The sequence below is a fragment of the Panthera onca genome, chromosome E3, assembly GCF_046562875.1.
Source record: "Panthera onca isolate mPanOnc1 chromosome E3, mPanOnc1 haplotype 2, whole genome shotgun sequence".
Classification (NCBI taxonomy): Eukaryota; Metazoa; Chordata; class Mammalia; order Carnivora; family Felidae; genus Panthera; species Panthera onca.
Genome location: NC_138354.1, coordinates 5350676 through 5363739, shown reverse-complemented (window position 1 = coordinate 5363739; position 13064 = coordinate 5350676). Strand labels below are relative to the sequence as shown.

At 47.8% G+C, this 13064-nt stretch overlaps 1 protein-coding gene across 1 annotated transcript in view; it reads left to right on the top strand.

The window, feature by feature from the left end:
- The window catches only part of CCZ1 (CCZ1 vacuolar protein trafficking and biogenesis associated), a 33499-nt gene extending 20739 nt beyond the window's left edge, over positions 1-12760 (top strand). Inside the window, exons 11-15 of the mRNA XM_060649525.3 lie at positions 1204-1237; positions 1877-1994; positions 10336-10494; positions 11219-11346; positions 12410-12760. Of these exons, the coding sequence (XP_060505508.1) occupies positions 1204-1237; positions 1877-1994; positions 10336-10494; positions 11219-11346; positions 12410-12465 (495 nt within the window). The 3' untranslated portion in view covers positions 12466-12760. The remainder of the gene's footprint in view (positions 1-1203; positions 1238-1876; positions 1995-10335; positions 10495-11218; positions 11347-12409) is intronic.
- Positions 12761-13064: the final 304 nt, after the last annotated feature.

Here is a 13064-nt window from a genome sequence, read left to right as displayed (position 1 = left end):
CCAGTTTTGCAGCCTGTTGATAGGCAGGTGATAATTGTGATTCAGTTACAAAGTAGTGCAGACGTTCTCAAGTGTGAGTGTGTGAAAATAAAGTCACAGCTGCTGGAGGTGGGGAAGTGGATGTGGAGAGGGGTGCAGAGACGGGGGAAGGTTAAGTGTTCTCGTTTAAAAAGCAGCCATCCAGGCGCCTGGGTGGCTCAGTCGGTTAAGCATCCGGCTTCAGCTCAGGTCATGATCTAATGGTTCATGAGATTGAGTCCCGTGTCAGGCTCTGTGCTGGCAACATGAATCCAGCTTGGGATTCACCCTCTTTTTCTGCCCCTCCCCGGCTCATGCTCACCCCCCGCCCCAAATGAATTTTTCAAATGATAAATGGCAATCTAGGAGCTCATGCCTGGGGCTGTGGTGTGAGAAATGGGCCATTTGGGACCGTAAGGTGGCCAGTGGACAAACTGGAGTGCTCCGAACGACAGGGAAGAAGAGGAAGGCTGGTGAAGGGTCACTTGTGTCATGGTACAAGTAGGGAATCAGTGTGGCATCTGAAGGTCACAGTGGTAGAGCCTTGGTATTTAAAACGGTCAGAAGTGGCTGCCTAGAGGAGCGGGCCTCCGGAGGATCTCTGTGGCTTTTTCCCATGAAGCCATAGGTTCTGTGTACTGTGTATACACTGTATACTGAAAAATGGAAACATTTTGGGTTGATTCCTGGTCTGGCTCCTGTAGCCAACGTCGTAACTGTAACATTTGCTGTGATCAAAAGGGAGACAAGGAGACATTCATTTGCTAGGGGCTTTTTAACTGTTCATGAAAATTTTCAAACATACGCGAAAATAGACACTAGAATAATGAATCCCCAGGCGCCCATCACACAGCTTAATTGAATGAACGGCATGCTAATCGCTCATCTGTTTCCTCTGTGTGTTTTTTGCTAGAGCATGTTAGATCATGTCATTTCACTCATAAAGGCTTCAGTTGGCTCTAATAAAGGCGTCTGTTTTCACATAACCACCAGCACAGCTGACAGAATCAACGACACTTCCTTAGCGTCCCCGATAGGCACTCCGTGTCCACATTTCTCCAGTTGACCGAAAAAAAAAAAGAAAAAAGGTGATTTAATTGCAAATTCAGGCAGGGCCACTGCGTTTGGTTATCAGAGACCTTTTTGGTGCCATTTTGTAATCTTTGGCTTGTTTTCTCTTCCCAGGCCATGAGTGCAGCCGTGTGCTTTATGATTGATGGTAGGTACCCACCTGTATCTGACTTGAGCCTGAGTAGATAAGCCTTTTCTCTTTACAATTTGCCGTGTCCTCTTCCTAAACAATAACCATGCCGTCACAGAGGCCCTTGTGAGCATGGCTCACCTCTGTGATCTCTGCCGTGGTGATGAGCTCTCATTCATATATTTAACATCCTAGCCTCCCTGCTTCCTAGCAGCTGGCCCTGGGCACCTTTCTGTGCCTCCTGCCTGTGAAATGTCACAAGAGGACCTTTTGCAAAGGGGGCTTTGGGGATTCGATGAGGTAATGTTGGTAAAGCACCAGACGGCACCTGGCCCATGAGAGCCCCGTCGTGTTTAACTATTTGACCTTCTTAGGCCTACTTGGGGTAGGCCACCCATTTACAGCCAGCCCCACAGGGTGTGCTGAAATCGATATTCACAGTGAGACAAGTCTTTGACTCCTTCTCTCCTTAAATATAACTGATTTTGACTGTTCTTTTTCTCTTCTATTGGGGTGGGGGGGAGATCCAGTCATTTAATTGTTTGATTTTCCAGATCAGAAGCGTATTCATTGGAATACTATAATTAAGACAGTTAGATGAATATTGACCTTTTCAACGCAAAGAATTATAACACTATTTTTTAAATTACTCGTTAGCCTCTGTACAGCCCACGTTGGATTTTTGCCGAAGACTGGACAGCATTGTTGGGCCCCAGCTCACAGTGCTGGCATCTGACATTTGTGAGCAGTTTAACATCAACAAAAGAATGTCTGGGTTTGTACTTTGCTTCGTGTTTACTTTCTAGCACTTAACTGGTTTGGGAAGAATAAGGGTAGTTTTTGTATAAGAATATGGATGGTATTATCAATGGTGTTTTTTCTGAATCCAGAGAAAAATGTGTGGTTCACTCCTGTCTGAAAAGCTCCCTGGAGAACTGTTCCTGAGTTTTCCTCCTCCACGATGGGGGGTGGGGCTGAGTCTTCTGTGGACACGTTCCCTCAACTCTCCCCTGACTGTGGCGTAAACTACGGGGTTCGGTGTGTTGGCTGTGCCTGTGGGCTGGACCTCGTGAGGACCCCTCACATCCCCCTTGACCAGCCCAGTTGTGAAATTCACACTAGCAGTGGTAACCAGCAGGGTTTTGCCTCTTGGGGACAGAAAGCACTTTGCCTCTTGTGCACAAATGTGTGGGGTGAAGGTAGGTGTGATGTGGGCCCTTAGGGCGCTGGGCCTGAGTCTGGTGCCTTGCAGGGCCCTTGCTCGAGTATCGGGAGACTCACGTTAAACTCCCATTGGTTCTGAGAACACTGGAGAGTCCTTGAACCTCCTCCTCCTCTCTTAGTGTAAGGTCAGATTGCTGGAAAGATGAAGTGAGCACAGGGGAAGTACTTTGAGAAATAAAAGCCCTCTTCATATGGGCGTCCGTATTTTGAGAAGTTACTAACATGTGAATTTACGTATAACCTGTGTTTACGGTGATCTCCTGCTGGGTGTGGTCTTACGTAAGCACCAGCCTGTGGAGAGGTCCCAGGCAGGGTGCAGGTGGAGGTGTGCGTGGGCTGCGTGCCTGTGTGTGGATTGTTCCCGGCCGCAGCTTACTGGGCGTGAGAAAAGATAAAGCCGAGAAGTGAGCGCACCTGCCCGCTCCGTCTTTCAGTGCTGCTTCGTCGTCTAAGGTTTTCACCGCGAAACTGCCAGATGGTCTTTTCTGAAGGAAGCAGGAGTCAGATCTGTTTGGTACCGTGTGAGGACGAACTGTTGAGTGGAGCGAGGGAAACTGAAGCTCCCTGCTTCCCCAAGACCCGGGGACACTGCTGGGCACGTCTGCCTGTGCTTCCCACGTGCCGTATGTGCAGTGACTCGGTGACAGACGTGGGAGGTGGTCCTGCCGTCAGGCACCTTCTGTCCCACTGCCCTCGGGGTTGTACGGAAATCACACCCATTTTTCCCTTTTGTAACTTTGGTTTTGCTGGGTTTTATAATATACAATTGGAGATTTATATGTAGTCCATTTTACTAGTCATTTCCATTAGATTCCTGTGTTGAGTGTCATATCTGAGGCTTTCCACCCCAGTATCGTAAAAATATACCATTTGTGGGGGGCACCTGGGTGGCTCAGTCGGTTAAGAGTCCAACTTTTGATTTCGGCTCAAGTCACGATCTCATGGTTGATGAATTTGAGCCCCACGTGGGGGCTGTGTGCTGACAGTGTGGAGCCTGCTTGGAATTGATATTCTTTCTCTCTCTCTCTCTCTCTCTCTCTCTCTCTCTCCCCCCCCTCCCCCTCCCTCCCTCCCTCCCTCCCTCTCTGCCCTCTGTTGCTCTCTCTTAAAACATAAACTAAAAAAAAACAAAAAACTGCCACTTTTATCTCCAGAACTTTCATGGTTTTATCTTCTGTGTTTCGGTCTTTAATTCACCTGGAATTTTTAAGGGCTAAAGGAAGGAAGATTTTTTTTCCCCAAATTGATACAGTTTCAAGAAGGGACAGGGCCTTGGATATTATCTACTTATCTATTTTCATTAGAAACCGTTTTCTCTCTGATATTTTATTAGGAAAATTTCCAGATATAGGAAGGTGGAAAAATGACTCCGTGAACACACAGCCCCCCACGTAGATTCCACGGTTAACACTTTGCCGTGTATGGTTTGGCACAGCTCCGTCTGTCACGGAGGACGGTTTCTGACAGTTACCAGAACCACTGTGTAGCCTTAGCAGTCCCTGAAAGGTGGGGCACCTGGAAGACTTGACGGTAAAGCATACAATTTAAGGCTGTGCCGAAGCACAGGGACTCAGAGGCGTATTGTTTTTTACTTTGAAAGTTGATTTTGGGGCACCTGGGTGGCTCAGTCGGCTAAGCGTCCGACTTCGGCTCAGGTCGTGATCTCTTGGCTCTCGGGTTCCTAAGTTTGAGCCCCGCATTGGGCTCTCTGCTTTCAGCGCAGAACCCGCTTCAGATCCTCTGTCTCCCTCTCTCTTCGCCTCCCCTGCTCGTGCTCCTCCTCTCTCTCTCTCAAAAATAAGCATTAAAAAAAAAAATTTGTTTTTTAAGTTGACCTTAAGGATGTATCTGAGATTTTATATGTAAGCGGCTCTCACCTGCCAAACCATAAGTATCAGCTGACTAGAGGGAAATGCTTTCGAGTACAAAAGATACTGTGCTTTTCTCCTGGAAATCCTCCTGACCCAGGTCAAACCGTTTTACATGCCAGTCCCAGGACCTGGGAGACGCGTCCCAGAGAAATGGGAGGGAGGCCTGAGGGAGGCAAAAGACCCCCACGTCGGCCCCTCCAGACAGTTGCTGAGAGGTGGGGGGCTGCTGCGCTCGGCAGGACGGGTCAGTGCCAGGGCCTCCGTGCCCGCCTGTTGTCTCAGCCCCACCCCCACTGGACAGCACCCGTAGGGCCAGCTCAGGGCGTAATATTTAATGTCGAATCCCTACACAAAAGCTACGGCTTTTAATGTTCCTTGTGAAATTGAGGTCACCCCTTTACAGAATGGCATGAAGTGGGTTTGTTTGGTCTTTGGTTTCTATTGTATGATGCCTCAACTTTTTTCTACTCAAGGACTTAGAGTTCAATTATTTTAAACCTTTTCTTTTTTTGAGAGTAGTTTATGTCCTTATTTTTATTTTATTTATTTATTTTTTAACGTTTATTTATTATTCAGAGACAGAGCGTGAGCAGGGGAGGGGCAGAGGGAGAGGGAGACGCAGAATCCGAAGCAGGCTCCAGGCTCCAAGCTGTCAGCACAGAGCCCGACGCGGGTCTCGAACTCACAGACTGTGAGATCATGACCTGAGCTGAAGTCGGACGCTCAACTGACTGAGCCACCCAGGCGCCCTGTGTCCTTATTTTTGAATTCAAAAGTGTAAATATTGTATCTTTTTAAACTTGTACATACACATACGTAAACAGTGGTATATATAGTGTTCTTCACTGATGGGTTTTTAAAAAATGTTTGTTTATTTATTTTGAGAGAGAATCCTAAGCAGGCTCCATGCTGTCAGCACAGAGCCCAAAGGGGGGGCTCGATCCCACAAACCATGAGATCATGACCTGAGCCAAAACCAAGAGGACGCTCAACTGACTGAGCCACCCAGATGCCCCTTTACTGATGGGTTTTTAAAAATAGATCATGCTGTAGATCTGTAGCTTGTAAAAACTATGTGGCATGAACATCATTTTAAACCAACGAATACGGATCTGCCTATTCTGCTCCGTGGCTTCACGGTACTTACTTGGATGGTTTGCGTTCTGTGTAGTCGCCGTTCCAGTCGACGGGCAGTCTGCCTCTGGCTGTTAGCATTAACATGGTTCTGCATTAAACAGTCTGGTGCAGACATCTACTCCTCCTCTTAGGACCTGTCCCTGGAGTGGAGGTCTGGGGCACAGGGAATGCATAGTGACAGTGTGAGTCCCCTCCCACAGGGGCTACAGCCCTAGTTCTCCGTGTCATGTCTTGATGCCTGATAGGTGACGCCGAGGTTGGTGGTTGTGTCTCTTCCACAAATTGCCAGTCTGGGTCCATTGGCTCTTCCCACTGAAGCGCTTCGTATCCTTTCTTCTACGTCAGTGCTCTTAACGTAATACCCTTCGGTCATATCATACGTGTTTTTCTAACTTTGGTTTTACTGTTTGTTATAATATGTTTGGGGTTTATACGTAGTCATTTTTATTAGTCGTTTCCTCTAGGTTTCTGTTTTCACTGTCATGCTTGTGATTTTCCACCCCAGTAGCCTAAGAATGTGCCATTTTTATCTCAGGGACTTTTATGGTTTTATCTTCTGTGTCTCAATCTAATTCACCTGGAATTTTTAAAAAATATAGTTTATTATGAAATTGGCTAACATACAGCGTGTACAGTGTGCTCTTGGTTTTGGGAGTAGATTCCCGTGGTTCATCGCTTCCCATACAGCACCCAGTGCTCATCCCAGCAAGTGCCCTCCTCAGTGCCCATCACCCATTCCCCCCTCCCTGCTGTCTACCCTCACTTTGTTTTCTGTATTTAAGAGTCTTTGATGGTTTGCCTTCTTCCCTCTCTGTTTATAACTATTTTTCCCCATTCCCATCCCCCACGGTCTTCTGTTAAGTTTCTCAGGATCCACGTGTGAGTGAAAACATACGGTATCCGTCTTTCTCTGATGGACTTAATTTCACTCAGCATAATACCTTCCAGTTCCATCCACGTTGCTACAAATGGCAGGATTTCATTCTTTCTCATTGCCAACTAGTATTCCATTGTATATATAAACATGCATAATATATATAAACCACATCTTATTCATCTATTCATCAGTCAAGGGACATTTACATTTAGGCTCTTTCCATAATTTGGCTATTGTTGAAAGTGCTGCTGTAAACATGTGCCCTGTGCATCAGCACTCCTGTGTCCCTTGGGTAAATTCCCAGTAGTGCTATTGCTGGGTCATAGGGTAGATCTGTTTTTATTTTTTTGAGGAACCTCCACACTATTCTCCAGAGTGGCTGCACCAGTTTGCATTCCCACCAGCAGTGCAAGAGGGTTCTCGTTTCTCCACATCCTCGCCAGCATCTATAGTCTCCTGATTTGTTCATTTTAGCCACTCTGACTGGCGTGAGGTGGTATCTCAGTGTGGTTTTGATTTGTATTTCCCTGATGAGGAGCAACGTTGAGCATCTTTTCATGTGCCTGTTGGCCATCTGGATGTCTTCTTTAGAGAAGTGTCTATTCATGTTTTCTGCCCATTTCTTCACTGGATTATTTGTTTTTCGGGTGTGGAGTTTGGTGGGCTCTTGATAGATTTTGGATACTAGCCCTTTGTTCCATGTGTCATTTGCAAATATCTTTTCCCATTCCGTTAGTTGCCTTTTAGTTTTGTTGATTGTTCCCTTTGCATTGCAGAAGCTTTTTATCTTGATGAAGTCCCAGTAGTTCATTTTTGCTTTTAATTCCCTTGCCTTTGGAGACGTGTCAAGCAAAAAATTGCTGCGGCTGAGGTCAGAGAGGTTGTCGCCTGTTTTCTGCTCTAGGGTTTTGATGGTTTTCTGTCTCACATTTAGGTCTTTCATCCATTTCACCTGGAATTTTTAAGGACTAGAGGCAGCTCTCTAACTTAAGTTTTCCCCCAAATTGAGACTTTGCTGAGTCTGAGACGTTCGTTTCTATTTTGCATATGTCTCTTCACTGGCTAGTTGTGATACTGAATTTGAAAAGGTGTGAGGAGGGCGAAGTACAGAGGTATTAGCAAAGGAGACCCTTGGGGCACCTGGATGGTGCAGTCAGGTAAGCTTCCAACTCTTGATCTCAGGGTCGTGATTTCAAGCCCCACGTTGGGCTCTGCACTGAGCGCAAAGCCTACTTTAAAAAGGCTGCCCTCATAGCTGTGGGCAATTTTTATAATCCTTTTCATCAGTCTTTTTGAATGAATTTGGGGGTGGGGGGGAACTCAACCCAGTTGCTCCGGAGGTTGAGGACGTTAGGCTTTCTACAAGAAGTGAGGAGTGCAACCGTGGATGAGCGTTGGTAACGATGAGACCCAGGACGGGATGCCAGGCAGGAAGAAGGTGAGGGTGGTGGGTTGGCCTGGCGGGCGTGCAGAGGTGGTGCCGGGGGGGCCCGGGCAGGGAAGCCTTCCTTCCAGGGCGTGGTTCACGGGCATAGTACAAGGGCTCAGCTGTGCCTCCCTTCCTAATCCCCCTGGACACGCAGAGGAGCAATAGCTGTAACATGTAACTCCCACATGAAGACCAGTTTTCCTTCTTACAATATCCATATCGGTCAATTCGGAATCTTCCCTTTTTGTTTGGTTTGTTAAGTGTGGAATGGCCATCCTCACTTAGAAACCGTGCGTCTGGCAAACCTTAGCCGCCTGGAACGAGGCCCAGAACAGGTCAAGCCACCAGATGGTCTCGGGGCCCCAGCCAGCCGTTGACGTCCCCAGGGAAACTCTGCAAGTGGTCAAACACCTGCTGGACATCTGCTGACCTCCTCCCTTGGTTCAGAGCCTGCGGTGACCTTCCCTGGCACGCCTCTGAGGTTTGGCTAGGTGTTCACGTACCTGGTCCTTAAACGTCTCCTAAAACTGACGCCGTTTACTCATGGGAGACGTCCCTGTGACCCTGCCAATCACAGCTACTTGGGTTTTCTACCAGTAGTAGAAGAAAGGGGCAGAGGGCAGACAGAAAACAGAAAATCTTTTAAAAAAAAATTAGCGGACACTCAGCGTAGAATACAACCACTTAAGACAGGCCCCACCTTCCCGTGTTCTTCGAGGCTGTCATTACTGTGCTCCCGTCTTGTCAGCCTAACCTCCTAACAAACCGTCAGCAAGAATTCTGTAGGATTTCCCCGGGTTCAGTGTGTTTTACATTGATGTCATTAACCGTATGCAGCGTGTTCTTTTTTAAGGCGGCAAGAAATTTGTGTTTCTGTGTTTAGGGGGAAACTTGCTTTGGGTGTTTAAGAGGCGTCTGTGTTAGCTCTTGGGAAAAGATACCAGGTGACCGTAGCTGCTCCTTCCAAACCAGCTCACCGTTGGTCCCATGGTGCTTTGGATGTAGCTAAGGAGCCTGTAGGGTGGACATTGTCCTGTTTTCACTGTGAGTGGGCCTCTCCTTCTTCAGCGGTACAAGTTAATAGTGGAAGAGCAAGTAGCAGTTTTTCTGTTTCTCTGTGTTCTCCTCATGGAAGGCGGTGGAAAGAGGCCACATTGGCCCCTGTCTTAACCACTGAACAACATTCGCTAATGTAAATCTCCATGAGGGGTACCAAAGAAATAATTTAGATCTTCTAAGAAGGCATTTTACACATTCTGAATGAGGGTAAGAGGGAGGCCACAGAGAGGGTTTTGGGGTCAGAAGACCGGAACTGCAGGCCCGATCAGGGTTGGGTGGAAGTTTGTCTACTCAGACAACTAAATTCACAGCTCTGGCCAAGCATCTTAAATGTTTCATCTTTCCAGTTTTTCTTGGGGTTATACTTGCTGTTCTTAGTTTTAGGGGCCTACTGAAAACATATTCTGGTTTTGTAAGAATTCTCTTTTCATTTTCCTGGAAACTAAGCCATCCACATTCTTTCTTTGCCTAGATGTAAAGTATTACAGTAGTAACCCACTTTTCCGGAGGTCGGATTTCCGGCACCCTCAGCCCACCAGAACATGGCTGCTAACCCTGAAGTAAGCAGAGAAGGCTTCTGAGCCCCCTCCAGTGGCAGGGCTGCTCAGGCTGTCCCAGACCCCCGAATGTCACTTAAGTAAGGGTGCAGTGAGAGGGAGGGCGGGAGGCCCCGGGAGCTGTGGCCTGGCCATCGGAGTGGTTCCCCGAGGGGTCCGGCCTCTGACCCGGGAGGCGGCGGAGTAGCATTGTCCAGCCATTCCAAATAATAAGATGTATTCCAATGAAAATATTCATCACTGTTCAGCAGAAGCGCCTCAAATGCCTTAGAATGGTCTCCATTTAGGGTGATGAGAGCTTTGTGACTCAGACTAGCCAACTTCAGTTCTGTGGCAGATTAAACACAGGGGGCACGTTCATCCCCCAGCACGGAGATAAATGAGCTGTCACTCTCCTAAAACAGGTCAGCAAACAACTTTTGCACAGGGCCAAATAATACATATTTCAGATTCTTTCGGCCGTATATGTTGCAGAAAGTGGCCATAGACAATACCCGAACATACGGGGGTGGCCACGTTGCAATAAAACTTGATTTTTTTAAAAAAAGGCCACATTTGGTCCCAGGGCCACTACTCTGTTTGCTGACCCCTCTGCTAGAAGACAGATGGCCTGTATTGAGTTTGCATTTATTTCCAAAAATTTAAAATGCAGCAAATAATCAAGTGATTGCCATTTCCAAAGCACTGTTATTGCAAAGTGGTTATAGTACTGGTTTTTCAAAAGCTAAGCTTCAGCTTTCTGGAAAATTCCATCCTATTGAATACCTCATGGATCTCAAATGAGTTACTAGGGAACGAAGAGCCTGTTAACGTCTTCACTGAGATTCTCGATTTGAAGGCCCAGCAGTCGAAAATATAAGGCCTTACGTAGCTACATGGATTTAAGGTTTTAACAATGTGGTTGTATTGTTTGGAGAATTATTCTTTGAGAACGTTACCATTTTGATGACATGTTTTCACAGGTCTGAGAAAGAGCCCCAGTTTAAGTTTATCTACTTCAACCATATGAATTTAGCAGAGAAAAGTACAATTCACATGAGGAAAACCCCTAGTGTGTCACTCACATCCGTGCATCCGGATTTGATGAAGATTCTGGGTGACATCAACAGTGACTTTACCAGGTAATTCGAACAACTTCTCGAATTCGGACTTCTCAGATTAGGTGTCCCCTTTCTTTTTTTTTTTTTTTTTTTTTTTTAATTTTTTTTTTTTAACATTTATTTTTGAGACAGAGAGAGACAGAGCATGAACGGGGGAGGGTCAGAGAGAGGGGGAGACACAGAATCTGAAACAGGCTCCAGGCTCTGAGCTGTCAGCACAGAGCCCGACGCGGAGCTCGAGCTCACGGACCGTGAGATCATGACCTGAGCCGAAGTCAGACGCTTAACCGACTGAGCCACCCAGGTGCCCCGAGGTGTCCTCTTTCTAACGGGAGAAGAGGCGCTGAAGGAATCCTCATCGAAGCCGAGCGGCCCAGAGCCGCTGCAGAGGGCCCCACTTGCGAACAGAGTAGGAGGCCCCCGGGTCACTGGCCACTTGCATGGGACTCCCCAGACTTTTCAGATGGCTAGTTTCTGGTTTCTTTTGTTTTTCTTCAAAGGTTTTTGCTTTAGTTTTTTAATGTTTGAGAGAGAGAATCAGCTGAGAGCACAGAGCCTGATGCGGGGCTCGGTCTCACAAACCATACCATGAGATCATGACCTGATCCAAAATCAAGAGTCGACGCTCAGTGAACTAAGCCACCCAGCCGCCCCTAGTTTCCGGTTTTTCGTGTGAGAGTGTGTGTCGCTCGCGCTGCACTAAACAGCTAACACACTGTTGCCTCTGGGAACCCTTGTCTTGCAGAGTGGATGAAGACGAGGAGATCATCGTAAAAGCGATGAGCGACTACTGGGTGGTCGGGAAGAAGTCTGACCAGCGGGAGCTGTATGTTATCCTGAATCAAAAAAATGCAAACCTGATCGAAGTAAATGGTAAATAGAACCTGGGCGTGGTGCAGAACTTCGCCGCTGTCTGTCCTTTCACTGTGGTCGGAAACCCGCTAGAGAGGAGACACGGCTGTTGATGTCAAAGGAACCGTCCTTTGATCCATCCTTTGTTCTCCAGAAGCACAGTTCCTTGAAAAAGTTCCTTGAAAAAGTTTTCACGTTTCCTGTGGGAAATGTCCCTGTGTTTCGGAAACTTGGCACTGGCCAAAGGAAATGATTTTCTGTAATGCTAAAAGAAAAAAAAAATCCTGTGGCTTCATACAGTGTGTATACAGATGTCCACTCTGATCCCCGGTGACGAAGACCCACCTCGTGGCAGGGCGGGCCGGTTCACTGGCAGTTTCCAGGCCCCCGTGCGCGCATTGTTCCAGCACCGGCCTTGGCTGATCCTCACGGCTCTTTGCGCTGGCCGCGGGGGGAGCGTGTCCCCTTCACGGCCTCTGCTCCCTTGCTGCACCGCATACGGCCTGGAGCAAGGAGTGGACGTTTGGGGGAGCGCCGCATGCACAACAGTGAGGTGTGAGGTTTCATTCTCCGCACGTGTCTGCTGGGACACGGTTCGTCTCTCCCATCGGTGCCTCTAGTGAGACTCGTGCGCGTTAGAAACCGCAGGAAACGCGGCCCCGGGTGCAGTGGGAGTTGAGTGGCGTCACGATGGCGCCGCCTCCGCGGAGCACTTGAACTACGGCCCGGGCGGCAGCTAGGGTTTCTGGGGCGTGGCACCCGATGGCCCAACATTTTAGACATTGGGCTGCAGCCCCCAGCCTGTGGGTGTGTCAGGCGCTTGCGGGGCTGGGCGTGCGCTTCCCGGGCCCGGAGGAGCGGCCCGTGGCTGTGACACGGCAACTGAGGTCCCGGGGACACGAGGCTTTTTTTCCCCATTGTCTTGACTCGTGAAAGTTTCTTGCCCAGGCCTGAGGCTGAAGGTCGGCAGATGCGGCCATTTACTGGCAGCTGTATTCCAGAAGAGTTTAAGGGACCAGTCTGTGTCATAGAACCTTTCCAGTGAAAACCTCTGTTTCTCACTCCCTGTTTCTGTCTTTTGCAGAAGAGGTAAAGAAACTTTGTGCGACGCAGTTCAATAACATATTCTTCCTGGATTGACGGATAACGGCTCGCCGGGACATCTTTTAAAAAAACAACTCCGCAGGCATTCTGTTTACCACTGCAGGTTCTTGGTCATATTATTGACTGAATTAATGACAATAGTAAAGCAATACTTGCTTTGAAGAATCAAATTTCTACTCAGTCTGATGATCCCCTGGGGTTTTTAGATTTTACATATTTATGTGGAAATAATTAAAGGTAGTCGGCTACATCTCCCGTCATTCCATTCTTTTGACATTATGTGAATATTTTACTGGGAAATAAGACTAATAAATTGTTAAGGTTTTTAAAATTCTGGTTTTGCTTGGAGTCTCGCGCCTGTTATTTGTAGACCATTCCGCCCAGTGGGCGCTGGCTGTGGCTCATCCTTGGGGATTTTCTAGAGCTGCTAGAGCTCCCAGAATTCGCCCCTCTCCCCGCCCCCCCCCCCCCCCGCCCCGGTCACTGGACCTGCAGGGGCGAACTCTGAGGCATTTGCCCAAAGTAATTGCTAGACGTTGGTTTTTCTCTTGAATACTGATGTGATTTTTAGACCACGTATAATAGAACTTCACGAAAGTGCCCCAGCCATGGTCTAAACATAAAGCGTTTTGCAC